Raw genomic sequence first — 20,326 nt, forward strand, 5'->3', positions numbered from 1 at the left:
GCAAAACGCTGCTAAAAATAGCTGCACTTTACCACCGGCGCCTCAGTGTGAAAGTGCCCTCAGTGTTGATGGGGGACTCTCCCCCGCTTCGCTATTGTGTTCTGCCAGCTGGGAGCCTTCCTTTCCAGCAGAACGCTATATCTGCTGGCAGTAATCATATGCAAAATATCTGATAGGCTGGCTGTACTGAAGGTGATTGATTTACTTCAGTACAACCAGCCTACCCTTAGATCAGTGGTCATCAGCCCTGTCCTCAGGGCCCACTAACAGGCCAGGTTTGCAAGATAACTGAAATGCATCACAGGTGATATCATTTGCTGGTCAGTGATTGTAGTATTCTAGTCCGCATCTCCCTAACAGGAACACTATAGCCACTGGCAGTAACCATATGCAAATATCTGATAGGCTGGCTGTACTGAAGGTGATCGCTTTTAACCTCCTCTAGCAGCCAAAAAAGGGTTAAAAGCACTGCTGCAGCGGCGTTTCTGCAGCTGCTTTGCCCATTAATTTCAATGTACAGCCTTGTCCTCTAATGCAGGGGCTCCATGTGGGTGCAAAAAACTATTTCAATATAAAAGCAGGTGCACTTCAACAGTATTGCTAGCTTCCATCATTTTTCGGCTGTAACAGATTTGATTTAATGATATCATTGATCAGAAATGGGATAAATTGGAATTCGTATGTTGTTGGTTTTAATCTGTATTGAATACAGATGCCAGTGTTGCTTGAATGAGGATTGGTTGTTTTCGCTGTATTTGAGATCCTGTTCTGTTTTTACAGTGATCAGAATTTCCATAATTACACGTTAATTCCACTGAAGGAGGAGTTCAGCCGGGGGCGCGGCCTAGAGGTTGGCGCAAGGGCCTGGGCCAAGGAGGATGTTCTGCTTTTCTTCTGTGACGTTGACATCTATTTCACACCAGGCTTTCTAGACACATGCAGACTAAGCTCAGAACCTGGTAAGTCTATGCTGTTTAGGTGACCTCTAACAAAGTAAGGTAGACAATATACGACTATATCACACCTATGAGTTGGACAGGGTTTACTTTTGTTGCCTTCCATAAATAAAGACTCCAAAACAGTGGATACTGGAGCCACATTTCCTAATGTATGGACTACCTGGCTGGTAATAAAATGTAGAAAAAGAAATGAATGACCAGGTAGATAACATTGCACAGGATTTCTTTTTTTTTTTTTCAAATAGAGCATGCTCGTTATTTTTCTCCATTATATTTACATTTTTCTTCTCCATTGTGGTAATAATATTCAAATCTGATTGACGTCTACTGCAAGAGCAGAGTACTGGGTGTCTAATTTGTGACAGTAGAGAACTAGGACAACTTATGTAGAACTATAGGAAAAACCTTTTCTATTCATTTTTGTTAGAGCAGGAGAGGGTTATAACCCCCTGAATGTTTATTTTTGCCATCTGTATCCCATGACAAAGATTTCTCTTCACTTCCTGTGCCAAACAAATTCCTTAGGGACCCCCAGGTCACCAGAATTAGCGTCCCCATTGAAATATTTCCCCTCCTTTTTAATGTTTTGGGGACAGTCCAAAATGTGGGATTTTGTTTTTTCTTTAATTTTCAATGATAATAGTAAATGGGCCAGAGAGGGTGAATCTCCCTAACAGGGCACAGACTGCAATAAAAACTGCCAGGAGTTCAAAAATTTTTTTTATTTTAGTTATACTTTTAATGGAGGCAGCAACATATTTCGAGTACGGCACTGCAAACATCTACCGCTAGTTGGCAGAGTCCGAGTGGTGCACCCTCTGCTGCCCAACCTCCATGAACTGATATAGACATAACCAGCAGCTATTTAGGCACATAGATGGACATACCATTGCATTTCTGTAGAGGTGCCATATGTAACAGAACAGTCCAGACTAAGACTACTTCTAATAGACATAGGGCTGTCAGGATGTGTTGTTATATAAGGTAGGTGAATGGATGAGGTGCAGGAGAGTGTGCCTTATATATATATCATATATATATCATAGAAGTTCTTCTTTCTTTATCTTATACTTTAGTTGATGTTTAAATAAGAAACTTGCTGTTTCACTGCTGTAAAATTCTTCCACCAGTAGTAAATTAGTTGACCAGAACATGCTCCACCAGTGAGATCATACACTGGTCTCTCTGCAGTTTATTGCCTCCCGTGACACACACCCTAATTCCCGGTTTTGATGCCATCAGTTAGATGGTGGTACACCAAATTTACCAGCCCCTTTTCACACCAGTAGTAAATGTTCATTTACCCCTTAGTGACCAGTCTCCAGAGTACGTGTAAACTGCTTAGTAACCAGTCACCAGAGTATGCACAAATTTACAAGTTATGCGCTGCGCTTGGGTGACCCCAAAAACAAAATTAATAATAACCAACTCTGTGCTTACTAGTGCGATAATATTAAATACAAATAATGTGAATGTTGAATAAATAAACAAGGTGTGAAAAAACAAGTGCTTGTTACACCATAAATTAGTGCTTATTTGTGCTTGTTACACCATACATAGTGTCTTAATCAACATAAAAAGTGTGCTTAGTGCTCAATACACAGTAACCTGCTTTTCTTAAATGAAAAAAAAAAAAAAAAGTTCTCTTTGGCACTCTCAATAGTGTGTGCAAATAATGTCCAGCAGTGATAATAAAACAATGCGTGCAGGTGGTGTTCAGCTGTGACAACAATCCAACATCATGCCGAAGATATCCTGAGTACTGTAAAACATGCTCCTGTGCTCCTTCGTGACCCCCTTAAGCTAATGTGCTCACCTCAGAGCGTGTGACTCAGCTTCTACCCTGAGTCCAAATACGCTTTGGAGCCACCCCTGATGATGACACGTGATCCCTGTGTCGAAGACGCGTAGGGGAGGGGCCAGGACGGAGAGACTGACACAGACTTTACACCAGCGCTGTCTCAGCACAGCATACCGCACCAAACTTCCACTGATTTTGCATAGAAAGCCGTTATAGTATGGTGCACTGACGCACCAGTGCCATGTGAGTACCCCCGTGTGGGGAGCCTTTTCTTTTAATAAAAGTATTTTGACTATATTACACTATATAGTTTCCTTTTCATTCTATGTATGGAGCCACATTGTTTCCAGCTGGAGGAGTGCAGCAGACACTGAGACTGAGCCCAGGGGTGGCTCCAAAGCAATTTTGGACTCGGGGTAGAAGCTGAGTCACACGCTCTGAGGTGAGCACATTAGCTTAAGGGGGTCATGAAGGAGCACAGGAGCATGTTTTGCAGCACTCAGGATATCTTCGGCATGATGTTGGATTGTTGTCACAGCTGAACACCACCTGCACGCATTGTTTTATTATCACTGCTGGACATTATTTGCACACACTATTGAGAGTGCCAAAGAGAACTTTTTTTTTTTTTTTTCATTTAAGAAAAGCAGGTTACTGTGTATTGAGCACTAAGCACACTTTTTATGTTGATTAAGACACTATGTATGGTGTAAAAAGCACAAATAAGTACTAATTTATGGTGTAACAAGCACTTGTTTTTTCACACCTTGTTTATTTATTCAACATTCATATTATTTGTATTTAATATTATCGCACTAGTAAGCACAGAGTTGGTTATTATTAATTTTGTTTTTGGGGTCACCCAAGTGCAGCGCATAACTTGTAAATTTATCCTATGCACGTTATATGAAGCGTGATTAGCGCATGCAGCTGGAGATAGCACAAGCAAGGCATAAGATCATTGTGGCTCACAAAATTTTTCCAATTTGACCAGAGTACGCACATTAACCCCTTTGTGACCAGTCTCCAGCGCAGTGCTTCTTGAACCAGATTTCTGATGAATTCTAGTGTTCCCCAGAAATCGCTAGGAGTTCTTTGAGCAATGAGCAGATTGATCTCCCACCTGATGGTGCATGAATGGTTCTAGTACCAAAATTACTCAGCAGAGCTGGAGGCAACCAATGACCATCAATGTAAGTGGGCACTACATTGACTACCAATCTAAGTGCCACTTTTCTGCTAACCACCTCTCCCAATGATAGTGAAAATAAAGGGTCACCCTCCCACTGGCCACCCAATGAAAGGGCCACCCCTCCCACTGGCCACCTAAGCAAAGGGCCACCACCTAACCAAAAGGCCACTCCTCCCACTGGCCACCTAACCAAAGGGCTGCCACCCAACCAAAGGGCCACTCCTCCCATTGGCCACCTAACCAGAGGGCAGCTAACTAACCAAAAGGCCACTTGTCCCACTGGCCACCTAACCAAGGGTCAATCCTCCCACTGGCCACCTAACCAAAAGGCCACTCCTCCCGCTGGCCTACTAACCAAAAGGCCACTCCTCCCACTGGCCACCTAACCAAAAGGCCACTCCTCCCACTGGCCACCTAACCAAAAAGACCACTCCTCCCACTGGCCACCTAACCAAAAAGACCACTCCTCCCACTGGCCCCACCTAACCGAAAAGACCACTCCTCCCACTGGCCCCACCTAACCGAAAAGACCACTCCTCCCACTGGCCCCACCTAACCGAAAAGACCACTCCTCCCACTGGCCCCACCTAACCGAAAAGACCACTCCTCCCACTGGCCCCACCTAACCAAAAAGACCACTCCTCCCACTGGCCCCACCTAACCAAAAAGCCACTCCTCCCACTGGCCCCACCTAACCAAAAAGCCACTCCTCCCACTGGCCCCACCTAACCAAAAAGCCACTCCTCCCACTGGCCCCACCTAACCAAATGGCCACTCCTCCCACTGGCCCCACCTAACCAAATGGCCACTCCTCCCACTGGCCCCACCTAACCAAAAGGCCACTCCTCCCACTGGCCCCACCTAACCAAGAGGCCACTGGCCCCACCTAACCAAAAGGCCACTGGCCCCACCTAACCAAAAGGCCACTCCTCCCACTGGCCCCACCTAACCAAAGGGTCACCTTTCCCACTCATCAACAGTGTAAGGATATGGCCATATGAATTGATTCAAGTAAATATATAAAATGGAGCCCCACCCTCAGCGTTAAATTGCCCTACAACTCCATTCAAGTACAGCAATAATTGTTTTTACGAACTCAATAGAAGAATACCAAGGTCTGAAGCATGTCTTTATTTTCTAGGTAAGAAAGTCTTCTATCCAGTTGTATTTAGTCTTTACAATCCTGCAATTGTGTATGCCAATCTAGATGTACTACCCTCTGTGGAGCAACAGCTGGTGAGTATAGCACTTCTGTTTCACCTTAAACATATATAAACTATTGGATAGCTCTGTGGCTTCACACAACTATGACTGTGATAAAATGACATAAGCTTTTCACAGCATAGCAGTAAATTAACCCGTCAGCAGGCCCTAACATACCACCTGCAGGCTGCCAGTGGTAAATCTAGTATTCCCTATTTGCCTTAAAGGGGTTGTAAAGGTATAAATTTTTTCACCTTAATGCATTCTATGCATTAAGGTGAAAAACTTTTTATAATACCGCCGCCCCCAGCCCCCCCGTTTTACTTACCTGACACCTCAAAACTCGGCCGCTCGCTCCCGACCTCCATTCCGCCGCTCAGCCTGGTCGCTGATTGGCTATAGTGGATGGATTGAAAGCAGCGCAGCCATTGGCTCGCGCTGCTGTCAATCACATCCAATGACGCGGTGCGCCGGGGGCGGGGCCGAGTGATACAGCGAGCGGCTATAGCCGCCGGCTGTATCACGGGAGCGCGCCCGCAATAACTAACCACCATGCAAGGGAGCTCGCATTAAGGTGGTTAGTTATTGCGTGGAGGAGCTAAGACAGCCGCCGAGGGACCCAGAAGAGCAGGTTCGGGGCCACTCTGTGCAGAACGAGCTGCACAGTGAAGGTAAGTATAACATGTTTGTTATTTTTTTTTAAAAAAAAAATTTACCTTTACAACCCCTTTAATAAAAAGAAATAAAACACGTACAATGCCTTGAAAAATATTCATACCCCTTGCAATTTTTCACATTTTGTCATGTTACAACCAAAAACGTAAATGTATTTTTTATTGGGATTTCATGTGATAGACCAACACAAAGTGGCACATAAGTGTAAAGTGGTAGGAAAATGATAAATGGTCTTCAAATTTTTTTACAAATAAATATGTGAAGTGTGGCGTGCATTCAGCCCCCCTGAGTCAATACTTTGTAGAACCACCTTTCACTGCAATTACAGCTGCAAGTCTTTTTGGGTAAGTCTCTACCAGCTTTGCACATCTAGAGAGTGAAATTTTTGCCCATTCTTCATTGCAAAATAGCTCAAGCTCTGTCAGATTGGATGGTGAGTGTCTGTGAACAGCAATTTTCAAGTCTTGCCACAGATTCCCAATTGGATTTAGGTCTGGACTTTGACTGGGCCATTCTAACACATGAATATGCTTTGACCTAAACCATTCCATTATAGCTCTGGCTGTATGTTTAGGGTCGTTGTCCTGCTGGAAGGTGAACCTCCGCCCCAGTCCCAAGTCTTTTGCAGACTCTTAACAGGTTTTCTTCTAAAATTGCCCTGTATTTGGCTCCATCCATCTTCCCATCCATCTTCCCATCAACTCTGACCAGCTTCCCTGTCCCTGCTGAAGAAAAGCATCCCCACAACATGATGCTGCCACCACCATGTTTCACGGTGGGGATGGTGTGTTCAGGGTGATGTGCAGTGTTAGTTTTCTGCCCCACATAGCGTTTTGCTTTTAGACCAAAAAGTTCCATTTTGGTCTCATCTGACCAGAGCACCTTCTTCCACGTTTGCCGTGTTCCCGGCATGGCTTTTCGCAAACTGGACTTCTTTATGGCTTTCTTTCAACAATGGATTTCTTCTTGCCACTCTTCCATAAAGGCCAGATTTGTGGAGTGCACGTCTAATAATTGTCCGGTGCACAGATTCTCCCACCTGAGCTGTGGATCTCTGCAGCTCCTCCAGAGTTACCACGGGCCTCTTGGCTGCTTCTCTGATTAATGCTCTCCTTCTCTGGCCTGTCAGTTTAGGTGATTGGCCATGTCTTGCTAGGAAAATCAAAGTATAGGGAATGGCGCTGTGTTAGAACTAGAAGTGTGGGTGAAAATTAAACAAATGTTCAAGTGCATAAAATAATTACTATTTAAAATTAGAAAAAATATTTTGGTATGATCCAGGGATTTCTACAAAAAATTCTGTCCTTATTTTAGTGAAAACACCTTATTACGTGAAAAAATGCTACTATATGTGCAAAAAAATCGCAAATATTAAAACGACACCATTATATAACATAAATAAATCTTCACATTAATAAATATAAAGTGAGAAGTGCCAGAAGCAGTGATTATCAAACAATAGTGCATTAATGTGCAATAACCATTCGCAATAATAAATCATTAGTAGTGTGTCAAATCGCAACTAAGTATCAAAGAAAAAAATCCCATATGTTGTTTGGTGCAAAAATGTTCATAACAATTGTGCAGAAAGTTCTTCTTTGGTGGTAAAGTGCTGTGCTGTAATAACTGGTAGTCCCCCCCAATGTGGTTGCACTCACCGGAGCACTCCACCCCTGCAGGGGTACGAGCGTGTGATGTTGGTCCTGTCACTCCGGTCGTATGGGTGCCAGTTTCCTTCTACGCGTCCCAATCCCAAAGGCAGCTGCTTACACACAAGGAGGTGGGGACTTCCTGTCCCTTGATGTATTAAAGGTCCCCACTGGGTATCCACTCTGGGACTCTCGGATGATGGATTGAACAGTGCTCTGTAAGATGATCAAAGCTTGGGATATTTTTCATAACCTAACCCTGCTTTAACCGCTTGATATCCGCGCTATAGCCGAATGACGGCTACAGCGCGGACCTGCATTCCCGGGAGGCCGTCATATGACGGCCTCCCCTGTGTACGTGCCCTGCGCGCGCATGGAGCACGCTGTGATCACCGAGTCACTGAGACTCGGGTGATCCCCGATCCAAGTAAGGGGCCGGTCCCGGCCCCTTACCATGTGATCAGCTGTCAGCCAATGACAGCTGATCACATGATCAAAACAAAAGCTCGGTAATCATTTTTTTTTTTTCTCCTCGCGCTGACAGTGCGAGGAGAAAAAAAAGCCGATCACCGGCTCAGCAGCAAGGGACATCGGTCCCGAAGAGGAGGAGGCAATAATGCCTCATACGTGCCTCAATTGTGCCACCAGTACCCCCTGCCAGTGCCACCTGACATTGCCACATCACAGTGCCTACAGTGCCCACCAGTGCCACCTAACAATGCCCACCAGTGGTGCCAATCAGTGCCACCTAGCAGTGTACAAGATCAGTGCCCATTATTGCCACCAATCGGTGCCCATTATTGCCACCAATCAGTGCCCATCACTGCCACCCATCAGTGCCCATCACTGCCACCTATCAGTGCCCATTGGTGCCGCCTCATCAGCGTACATCAATGAAGGAGAAAAATTACCCTTTTAAAAAAATTTATAACAAAATATAAAAAAAAAAAAAAAAAAAAAATTTTTTTAAATTCGGGTTTTAAAATTTTTTTAACAAAAAATAAAAACCGCAGAGGTGATCAAATCCCACCAAAAGAAAGCTCTATTTGTGGGGAAAAAATGATAAAAATGTCATTTGGGTACAGTGTTGTATGACCGCGCAATTGTCATTCAAAGTGCGTCAGCGCTGAAAGCTGAAAATTGGTCTGGATAGGAGGGGGTTTAAGTGCCCGGTAAGCAAGTGGTTAAACTTCTCCAACTTTATCCCTGACCTGTCTGGTGTGTTTCTTGGCCTTCATGATGCTGTTTGTTCACGAAGCTTCTCTAACAAACCTCTGAGGGCTTCACAGAACAGCTGTATTTCTACTGAGATTAACTACAAGAAGAGGCAGGGGGTAGAGGACGGTCACAGTTGGCTGCTCCTGTCGGCCGATATCTCAACCCCCTGCAAGGAAAAAACAGGGGGGGGGGACTGTTACGGTACTCGATATAACTAAATATCAAGTAAAAAGAAGTAAAAAGGGGGAATAGTAATTTGATAAAAATTCAATTTTAATAGAGAACATTCTTAAAAGATATATTACGATATCACATACAGTTGTAGTTCAAAGCAAAGGCAGTATATACAACCATATGATGTTACACCCAAAACTGATAGTGGATATATAGATAGCTTGAATTCTCGACCGGTTTCGCGGTATTGACCGCTTCCTCAGGAGAGCAATATCTATAGTGCAACATAGAATAAATTATAATAAATACAAACAGATCAAAGAAAAACCGTATAAAGAAGTAGTTATTGCAGCAGAGTCATTGGATAATACATTAAATAATTACATACAAATTGTGTACAGTAAGGATAAGCTCACCCGTTCAGGAATTCTCTGTGGGTATGTAAGGCCCCATGTAATTCACCCTGCGGCGAACACAGGGGATAGCAAGCAGCCTCTGGTGAATAAATTTTGGAAAATTGGATTATGTAAAGCACTGAATTAAAAATTCGAAAGAAAGGGGTGGAATATAGGGGTGCCAGTGATGTAGCTCTAAGATTTAAAAAGCCAGTGTGTAAAAGAGGACAAAAGAAAGGGGAGTAATTGATAGTGATAGAAGAGGGAAATGTAGGGGGGGGGGGGGACAGGGGGAAAAAAAAAAAAAAAAAGTGATGGGAGAGGAAGGGGGGAGGGGGAGGAGGGGAGAGGTTGAAAGAGGAGGGGGACAGTGAAAGATAAGTGAAAGAAAAGAACACCCAATACTTCCATCTGTATAGGGAACAGATCCAAGCTAGGAAAGGCTGCACACAGGTATTAAGAGCTGGCACTCGCCACTAAAACATTAAATGGTTGAAAGACGCATGAGCTGGGATGGAGGACAACGTTAAAGAGGAATCATATGGCAAAGTTGGAAAGACCAAACACTGATACTTTAGCAAAGAAAGCCCCCAGGGCTGGAACCATTGGTATGTACGGGGGAAGGGAAATCACCGCAGCAACTGCAATTGAAGTTTATATTAAAATTACCATCCACAAATGAATAGGGGATTTGCCCACAGGTAAAAAACAATATATAAGCAGCAAACTGGGGATAAAGTTTACAATATTGTAGGTGATGTAAATTGGCGGTGAATACACAACAATACCAGGATGGGGGTACTAATCCTCACCAGAGGGGGAAACACTCTGGATATGGCAATGAACAGAGATAAAATCATACTGCAGATGGCGTTACATGAGAAAACCATATTGAGTAAACTTAGTGTGGAAAAGGAGTACAACATAGAAAAGAAATCTACTGGAGACAAGGAGAACGAAGGAAGACAGGTCTTACCCGGAGGTGATCCTCCACAGAACGCAGCGTCAGGAGGCTGTAGGCTCACATAGCGGCCATGACCGGCCGCTATAAGAGCACCCCAACCCGGAAGTCAGGGACGGCACAACGAGGGCGGTCCCTGACGTCACCGGGTCTGTTCACCCGCACTGCGCAGGTGCACAATAGGTGCTACTGCGCAAGCGCGCGCTCCTGTCAAAGGGAATCAAATTCCCATGACATGGAGACACAAGCAGCCCCAGGGCTGCCAGGGTGAGCATGTGTCCGCCACAGGGAAAAGAAACGGGGCCAAACAACAACCGACAGATTCTGATAACGGGGGGGGGGGGGGGGGGGGAGAGGACTATCCTTGAACAGCAATGCAGATCACAACATAATACAACATGATAAATTAGACAGCAAAAGCATACATTGATTCTGTATATAGGCATCAAACTGTCAGCAACCAACAACATTCAGGAGTAAGCTTTGAGCAGGGGGGGCATCATATATAATGGTAAAACCCAATGGTGACAAGGAACAGGGGGAGGGAAGGGGGAAAAAAAAAAAAATATATATATATATATATATATATATATATATATATATATATATATATATATATATATATATATATATATATATATATATATATATATATATATATATATATATATATATATATATATATATTATATATATATATATATATATGGGGGGGGGGGGGGGAGGGAGGGGAGGATAAACCAGGACCAATTGATATGGGAAAAGAGGGAGAGAAAGAAAGGAGGGGGGGAAAGGGGAAAAAGGAAGGGGGAGAGGAAGAGAGCGGGGGGGAGAGGGAAGAGGGAGGGAGATATAAGGGAGGAGGGGGAGGGGGGGGGGAAAGGGGGGAGGAGGGGAACAGGGGCATCAAGGAACAAGGGGGGGTAGGAAAAGGGAAGGGGGAAAGGAGGGAAAGGGGGGGGGGAGAAGAAAGGAGGGAAAAATCTGGGACAAGGCCTCATAAGAAGGCCCTATAGGACACTGATTCATTTAGGGCCGGGGGGATGGTGGCATTGAGTCGCTCGATCCAAAGGGATTCCCTTTGGAGTATCGAGCGGTCCCAATCGCCCCCCCTGGGACTCGGTTGAACCACCTCCAGTACCACAAATTTGGCCACAGAGTTGTCGAATCTATGGTATAGGCCAATGTGTCGGCCGATAGTAGTTAATTTGCCGTTTTCTGAGTCATAGAGGTGGTCACCGATTCTCTGTCTAAACTCCCGAATTGTTTTGCCCACATAAAAGGCTTTTACATACACAGTTCATAAGATAGATCACCCCTTTTGTACCACAATTGGCAAAGGTCCGTGGGACCAAAATCTCCCCATTGGGTAGAACCACAGTTCTACTTTCGTGGACCCAAGGGCACCAGGGGACACTCCCCGCATTGAAATGTGCCATTGGGGCCACGCCTCAAGGGTTTGGTGGGATTGTAATGGCTGGCAGTTAGATAGTCACGTAGTGACCGTGCTCTACGGAAAACCACTTCCGGTGTAGATCTAATATATTTGGTCAATATGTGATGTTCAGCCAAAAGATGCCAATGTTTGGTTAGAATATTACGAAGTAAGTTGTGGTGTGCAGAATAGGTCGTGATAAATCTTACGGTTTCTGTGGAGGGGGAAAGTTTCCTGCCTTTTGAAAAGTAGAGAAGTCCGGGAGCGTGACAAGGACTTATTATATGCTTTACGCAAATTGGTAGAGGAGTAGCCTCATTGTAGCAGGCGTTCGCGTAGTGCTATGGCCTGACGTTTAAAGTCGCTGTCATGTGTACAATTCCTACATAAACGTAGGTATTGGGCATAGGGTATGATCCGTACCAGGGAATTCGGATGGGCACTGGTGACGAACAACAAAGTATTCCCAGCAGTGGGTTTTCTGTAGAGGTCAGTGCCTAAGGTTCCATCCGGTTGTTTGATGATAAGAAGATCTAGGAAGGGGATTTGCTCAGTCTCGATTTTGAAGGTAAATTTGAGATTTAAATCGTTGTTGTCAAGTTGACGTAGGAATTGTAAAAGTTTGTCCCTGGGACCCGTCCATACCATGAATAGATCATCAATAAAACGATACCAAAAAGGATATCGTTTAAAAATGCCATATATTGATCATGTGCATGGATATATCGCTCCCAGCCACCTAGATATAAATTGGCATATGCTGGGGCGCACGACGTCCCCATTGCAACACCCTGTATTTGTAAAAACAATTGATCGTTAAAAGTAAAATAATTTTTGGTCAATATGAAATACAGTAGTGTCAATACAAACTGGTTCAAAGGCCAGGTCGTTGTGTCTTGTTCAGCTAAGAAGGATCCAGCCGTCCGTACGCCCTGCTCGTGGGGGATACTGGAGTATAAAGCCTCAATATCAACAGCCACGAGCAGGGCGTCCGGAGGGATCTGGATTCCCTCAAGGTGTTGCAAAAGGTCGGTAGTGTCTCTGATATAGGACGGGAGACTACGGACATGGGGCATTAGGAAGGCATCGACGAATTTACTCGCATTGTCAGTTAAGGAGCCTATCCCCGACACTATGGGTCTTCCCGGAGGGTTATGCACATCTTTGTGGGTCTTGGGAAGGGAATAAAAAGTGGGGGTACGGGGAAATTTGGGGACCAGGAACTCCAGGGTGTCTTTGTCAATGAGGCCCATAAGATAGGCCTCAGTGCAAAGAGCCCGGAGTTCCTGTGCAAAGGAAGATACGTGTGTGGCGGAAATGGGTCTATACCAATGTTTGTTGTTAAGTATAGCAAGGCACATAGATTGGTATTGGTGATTAGTCATAAGGACAATGTTACCGCCCTTGTCCGATTGTTTAATCATGACATCAGAGCGTTGCTGCAGGGACCGAAGAGCTCGGATTTGACTAGAGTCAAGGTTTTGGGGGAAGTCAGGCCATTTTTGTTTCTTGAGGTCACTAATTGTGGCATGAAGAAAGGCCCATATCTCAGGGCAGGTATTGAGATCGGAAAACCTACGGGATCGTAGGCGAAAGGACTTGGGCAAGGATGTTTGTTTACGGATAACCGAAGAACCAGACATGTTGGGTACAGGGAGAGCGGATGAAGCTGTCCCTGTTACAGGTTCAACTAAAGGGACATCGTCAGGATCCCCGCAATCTTGTGAACATGCGGGGTCTCCGGTGTCCCCTTCATCGAACAGGAGCATCAGGTCGCGGAGCGCCCTAAACTCCTCCATAGAGAAGCCCTTGGTACGCTCCGCGAGCTCACGCTCCAGTCCTAGGTTAATACGATCCTTATCATAGATAAACCTAAAGGTTAAATTGCGTGCAAACAGGTACAAGTCCTTAATTGTTTCAGTAACCTTCAGTGCATCAAGAGGGCAAAAACCCAAGCCCAACTGTAACACCGAGATCTCCTCGCTGTTAAGTATGTAGGGGGTAAGATTTATGACATTACGGTCGGTGTGGTATGAAGGGGAGGGTTCTGTTGAGACGGTGGAGGTTTTAGGACGTAAGCATCTAAATTGCTCTGTTGTTTTTTCAGATCTAAAAAAATAGCATCTTCATTGATTTTCATATATTTATTTGTCATTAAAGCCGAATTTAAGATTTTGGGAATAGTACCGTGTAGTGTGGAGTGACCAGTTGCTCCTTCTAAGGGGGTATTAATATCGTGTGGAATTTGTGTAGGGGGTGCCTGGGTGGATCTAGGGCCTTTAGGGCCTTTAGGGCCTTTCTTGTCTTTGTTAGAGTTCATTGGTGGGGTGTTACCCCCAAAACGAAGTCTCTTACGTGAGGAGTTAAGTGCAGATGAGGTGTTGGGTTGAGTGGTACTTAAGGAAGATACAGTGGAGGATAACGATTAATCTGATTCAATATCAGTAGTGAAATTCCTATTGTTAGTACGAGGAGGGCCTCGTCTACCCCGGCTTCTCCCAGGCCAATGGTAGGCCAGGCCCTCAGTAAAGGCAGCTTTATCCTTCCCAAATTTAATCTGTTTCTTAATAATAATGTCCTTATTCATAATTTCCAAACGTTCTCTAAGTTCTTTCCACTTGGTTTTGAAAACCGTATTGTCAGTCAAATGAGAGTATTCGGTATTGAGTCGCTCGATATCATTATCAAGGAGGGTCATGTCAAGGGTATATTGGGTAATGAGTAATCCAATTAATTCAAGGCTATTTTTGGTTAGGATATCTTCCCAGGTTTTCTTAAAGTCCACTGAGGGATCTTTAAGGGTAGGGAAAATCTGACCCCTTAAACCCAAAGGGCAGACTTTTTCACTAACATACAATTTGAAGTATTCAATGTGCCAATGTAAGTGTGACTTACGTTTAAGAAGTTTAGACATTCGCGCGAAAAACGTTGAAATGTCATCATCGATTTTGTGTTCGTTCAAACATGCAGTTTTGAGGTTGGACATAAAGCCCATCCAATCTGTGCCTAGAACATCCATGCTATACCTGACTGCCAATGGCGACCCCTAAAGTATGTTGTGATGACAGGATACAGAAACTAGAAAATACAAATAACAATTCGAACAAGGTAAAAGGGAATAAAGAGGCGCTCTTAAAGGGGGCGTGTCGATGGGTGTTGCTGTTCACCCAGGGGCACGGAAAAGATTATGGGTGTGTTATCCACCCTGTGTATACTATAGGGAAAGGCGCCCAAATTGAAAAAATTTTTACTTGTATCCGTTAATTAAAAAAATGTTTTCAATTTGGGCGCCTTTCCCTATAGTCTACTGAGATTAAATTACACACAGGTGGACTAATTAGGTGACTTATGAAGGCAATTGGTTCCACTAGATTTTAGTTTTAGGAGTATCAGAGTAAAGGGGGCTGAATAGAAATGCACAACACACTTTTCAGATATTTACTTGTAAAAAAATTTGAAAACCATTTATCATTTTCCTTCCACTTCACAATTATGCGCCACTTTGTGTTGGTCTATCACATAAAATCCCAATAAAATACATTTATGTATTTGGTTGTAACATGACAAAATGTGGAAAATTTCAAGGGGTGTAAATACTTTTTCAAAGCACTGTGTGTGTCATTTTGCTGTCAGGGGCCTCTTTATAAAATAAAAATTGAATTGTTGCCTAAGGGCAGATAAAAATCCGGTTGGTTATTATGTAACAACAACTCCACTTTCATTCCTGTTTTCTATAGTGAAAAAAACAAAAAAACAAAAACCACCACCCCAAGTTATGTAAGTTACCGGTATGAAAAGCTTTTGTGTGACCTTTAATGAAGGTGGAACGAAAGCTGGCAGACTTGCACTTCACATTATGAAGGTAATAAATGTTTAGTCATCTAGCTGAGCTTGCCTGTTTACATGACTCATGGCACACTGCACAGAGTTTTTTCTTCTGTAAAATGTAGATGCAAGTTCTCACTCTTCCTCTATTACATGAAAATTGCTGTTTCTTTTAAAAGCTGATTTCCAGGCACATGGCTCAATTCACAATCAACTGACATGTAAGGGAGCTGAATGATCTGCCTGGATTTGTATTTATCCATCCAGTCCTAAGATCAACACAACTCTGCCAGACAACAGAGTCAGCCTGGTGAACTACATTTATTCGCAGCTGTTAAATTGGCAATAAAAAAAATTGGTGCATGCATACTAGCACATTATGACTTCCCTTAAAACAAAACCCTGTCACCACTAACGGGGTTTCCATCTTCACTCGGTCTATCTTCCGGGTTTGTGTGCTCCAGCTGTTTGAATGGCGAAGCCACAGTGGTTTCACCCCCACGTATGCGCACGGGAGTCACGGTCTGTGGCACGCAGCTCTGAATGGCTGGCGCCTTCCATTCAGTGTGCGTGCGCCAGTGACATCACTAATGTAAAAATCTCCTAAATGGTGCCTTATTATAGGCTTACCTGTATGTATAAATCACTCAGGCAGCTTTACCACCGCTTTAAACACTTCCCGACCGGCGCACGGCGATGTACGTCAGCAGAATGGCACAAATGGGCGTACAGGTACGTCTCTTTGAATTTGCCGCCGTGCCATCGCGTTCGCGCCGCCGGCCTCCGTGAGTCGAGTCGCGGGTCCCACGGACTCGATCGCCGCGGGGATACACGCGATCGCCTCATGCAGAGGACAAATGGGGAGATGCTGATGTAACAGCATCTCCCCATTCTGCCTAGTGACACTGTCACTGATCTCTGCTCCTTGTCATCGGAGCAGAGATCAGTGACGTGTCACACACAGCCCATCCCCCCCTACAGTTAGAAACACTCCCTAGTACTGACCTAACCCCTCCCCGCCCCCTAGTGGTTAACCCCTTCACTGCCAGTGTCATTTACACAGGAATCAGTGCGTTTTTATAGCACCGATTGCTGTATAAATGACAATGGTCCCAAAAAATGTGTAAAAAATGTCTGACATGTCCGCCATAACGTCGCAGTCACAATAAAAAACGCTGATCGCCGCCATTACTAGTAAGAAAAAAAATTATTAATAAAAATGCCATAAAACTATCCCCTATTTTGTAAATATATATAATATGTATAACTTTTGCGCAAACCAATCAATAAACGCTTATTGCGATTTTTTTTTTTTTTTTTACCAAAAATATGTAGAAGAATACGGATCGGCCTAAACTGAGGAAAAAAAAAAGTTGTTTTTTTTTTATATATTTTTGGGGGATATTTATTACAGCAAAAAGTAAAAAATAATGAGTTTTTTTCTAAATTGTCGCTATTTTTTTGTTTATAGCACAAAAAATAAAAACCGCAGAGGTGATCAAATACCACCAAAAGAAAGCTCTATTTGTGAAAAAAAAAAGGACGTCAATTTTGTTTGGGAGCGACATCGCACGACCACGCAATTGTCAGTTAAAGTGACGTAGTGCCGAATCACAAAAAGTGCTCTGGTCAGGAAGGGGGTAAAATCTTCCGGGGCTGAAGCGGTTAAGCAACACAGCTTTGTCCCCTCCCTACTTCCATCCTATTATTGACAGTGAAGGAGCAGCAACAGATGGATGAGGTTATCTCTCTGCTCTCTCCTCTTTTCAGCATGTTGCTTGTCAGCATTGCTGTACAACTGATAGCCCCTGGAGCTGCCCCTTTTCTCCAGGGCAGGGCTGAAGTACAAAGGATCTTAAGTCGAATTTTAGTGTATAATCACATTTAAAGGAAAGATGTGGCGTACCCCTAAAACAAAAAAAGTATCTTTGCTCACCTCTATGGCTGCAGTATTGGTCTAATGCTGCAGCTGTCCTCTGCTGCTTCTAATCTGGAGAACTGAGCGATCACACGACCACTGATGGCTCCATTCTTGGATCCAGTCTGAGCAAAAAGCGGTGGTTGTCAGTCACCACCACTCTGTACTCTGCCCCTCCAGTGCTCACTGGAGCCCCGAATCAGGAGAGAGGGCAGGAGCGGCTGACTCTGTGGCATGCTGAGAGGCGGAGCTAGCTGTGGGTCATGTATCTGGGTGGATTCTGACACCATTAGAGTCTGGAGCTGCTCTGTAAGGTCAGCTGACCCCCGGCTTCAGCCCGCTGTCGGCTGATTCTGGGTCACCTGAGAACACAAGTAAGTGCACTCCTGTGACCCAAATGAGAAGTAGGAACTTCTCTTTTAAGTATGATGCTTCTCTTTTTAAGACTATTTTGAGAGGGCTGTTAAATGAATACACAACATTTGTGTATTTATTATATCTGCCTGGAGTTCATCTATAAAGGAAGAAGTACAATCCATACAGAAATGTAAACCACACACACACTACAAAACCAGACGAGGCTTGTTACAGACATGTACCACTAGTAACATTACTTTTCATTGCCCTAGGTTCATAAGAAAGACTCCGGCTTCTGGCGAGATTTTGGATTTGGCATGACATGTCAGTATAAATCAGATTTCTTATCAATCGGTAAGTCATCAAACATTGTTTTTTCAGCAAAGCGATTTGATTTTGGTACAAATTGGTTATGAAAACAAATAGTTACCACTACTGTTGTACCCTGGCTATAGTATTTTGTGACATGCTTCAAGTGGATGTAAACCCTCACATAATACTCAATGGAGTGACTGGCCTCACATGATACACAGAGATTATAGTGTTTGTCTCCCTAAAAAAAAAAAGAGGCTGTTCCTTATAACAGATTAAACAGCACAGTGCTTGTGCTGTCTAACCTGCTCCTTTCTAAACTGTAAAAAAAACCTGGCTGATCCTGCCACTTCCTGTGTTCCCCTCTCTGTACTGACCACGATAATGAGAGCTGCTGAGCCCTGATCACCGTGGTCAGGTTACATCTCTCTGTCATCCACAGATTTCCACTCTCTCCCCCTCACCCCTCCCTCCCTGCCTGTCAGCTCCATGTCTGTGTCTCTGTCGAAGGCCCCCACTCTAAAAAGGTATTTACAAGCATTGTTTTAATATAACACTTATACAGTGTGTTATGACTACATATAATAGAGGGGCTGCCAGTTATTTACATGTTTATGGTAACCACTTTAAATAAATCCTCCTTCATAAGTTGTACCTGTTTATCTGCAGTCTTCTCTACATCTGTTCCAAGGTGCAGAACCTATAAAGCTTGTCTAAGCTGCTAGAAAACAGGGGGCGGAGAGCTGAAGTTACTCTGCAGAGCTCAGTGAGGAGAGCCCTGACAGCTGATTGGAGGGAAAGGACTCACCCTCCTTCACACAGGAACAGAGTTGAGGCTGAACCAATCACAGGTTGTGTGCTGGAGACCCCCACGCCCTGTCATCTGTTTTCTCTTGGTGTCAGAAAAACTTGTCAGATGTGATTCATGCTGAGAGCAGAGGAATGAAGCAGCAGGCAGAAATGACACAGTGCTCTTGAGACAAGTACACACTATAGAGGGATATGCTTTGTTCATATTTTGTGTCGAAGGTTTTCTTTAATGTATATTAGTGACTTTACAGGGTAACAGGTTATAACTGAGTACCAAAGTTGGGATTTGCCATTAGAGCAGAACATCACCCTAAAACAGAAGTTCTGGTGATCCTCTTCCAATTCTACTGTTGGCATTTTCTTTTTCTAGGGAGCAGGTACCTATTTCTGGCAGGTACCCACTCCTACTTCCACTGGAATCGCCTAGAGGATTCAGGTGGAAGTTTGCCCTGCCCGCAGTGTCCTGGGACATCACAGGTCCCAGAAGGCTGAAGTTCCATTCCCAAATCACAGAGTTACTCATATGCAATGGGGAGCCAGCTGTGAAGTCTCAGTGAGTCACAGCCATCTTCCCACAGCGTTGGGGACCCGAAGACTAGCGAAGAAGCGGCCCGGGTGAGGACAGCGCTGGATCCGTGTACAGGTAAGTGTCTTTTTGGTAAAAATCAGCAGCTACAGTATTTGTAACTGATGGCTTTACATTTTTTTCCCAGGGTGAAGATCTACTTTAAGCTAAGAATTAGGGCTGAAACAACTAATCAATTAATCGACAACTAATCGATTATGAAAATAGTTGTCAACTATTTTCATAATCGATTAATCGGCCATCTGATTATTTGGTCTGCATACAGAATGCATTATTTGTTTACATGTCAGGAAATACAGTGCAGCACACATACAGCTCAGTACACCGTCCATACATGTCAGGAAGTGCCTGAGAACTTGTGAATGTGAATGTGTGAGGAGCAATGCCTCATGGAACATGTAGTCCTGGGCAGGAAGTGAGTGGGTGTAAAAGCAGAAGTTTTTTTACCTTGTTATAGAGGCACGCTATACTATAGTTTGTAGCTTTACATGGAGGCAAGCCACATTACGTGGGAGCAGGGCACATTACATGCAGGCGGGGCACATTGGAACAGGGCACATTACAAGGAGGCAGGGATCATTACATGCACCCCGGTGTGAAAGGGGTCCAAATAAAAAATGTGATCTCCTAGTCTGATATTTACTAGATTCAACCTCCAATAGTATATACAGGCATACCCCACTTTTAAGTACACAATGGGGTTTATTTACTAAAGCTGGAAAGTGCAAAATCAGACTCACTTCTGCATAGAAACCAATGAGCTTCCAGGTTTTATTACCAAAGCTTAATTGAACAAGCTGAGGTTAGAAGCTCATTGGTTTCTATACAGAAGTGAGCCTGATTTTGCACTTTCCAG

At 44.0% G+C, this 20,326-nt stretch overlaps 1 protein-coding gene across 2 annotated transcripts in view; it reads left to right on the forward strand.

The window, feature by feature from the left end:
* CSGALNACT2 (chondroitin sulfate N-acetylgalactosaminyltransferase 2) overlaps positions 1 to 20,326 on the forward strand; it is a 107,822-nt gene that overhangs the window by 79,083 nt on the left and 8,413 nt on the right. For both annotated transcript variants that reach the window (XM_073596844.1, XM_073596845.1), the window contains exons 5-7: positions 781 to 959; positions 5,094 to 5,188; positions 18,035 to 18,116. In XM_073596844.1, coding sequence (XP_073452945.1) covers positions 781 to 959; positions 5,094 to 5,188; positions 18,035 to 18,116 — 356 coding nt within the window. The remainder of the gene's footprint in view (positions 1 to 780; positions 960 to 5,093; positions 5,189 to 18,034; positions 18,117 to 20,326) is intronic.

The sequence above is a fragment of the Aquarana catesbeiana genome, linkage group LG08, assembly GCF_042186555.1.
Source record: "Aquarana catesbeiana isolate 2022-GZ linkage group LG08, ASM4218655v1, whole genome shotgun sequence".
Classification (NCBI taxonomy): domain Eukaryota; kingdom Metazoa; phylum Chordata; class Amphibia; order Anura; family Ranidae; genus Aquarana; species Aquarana catesbeiana.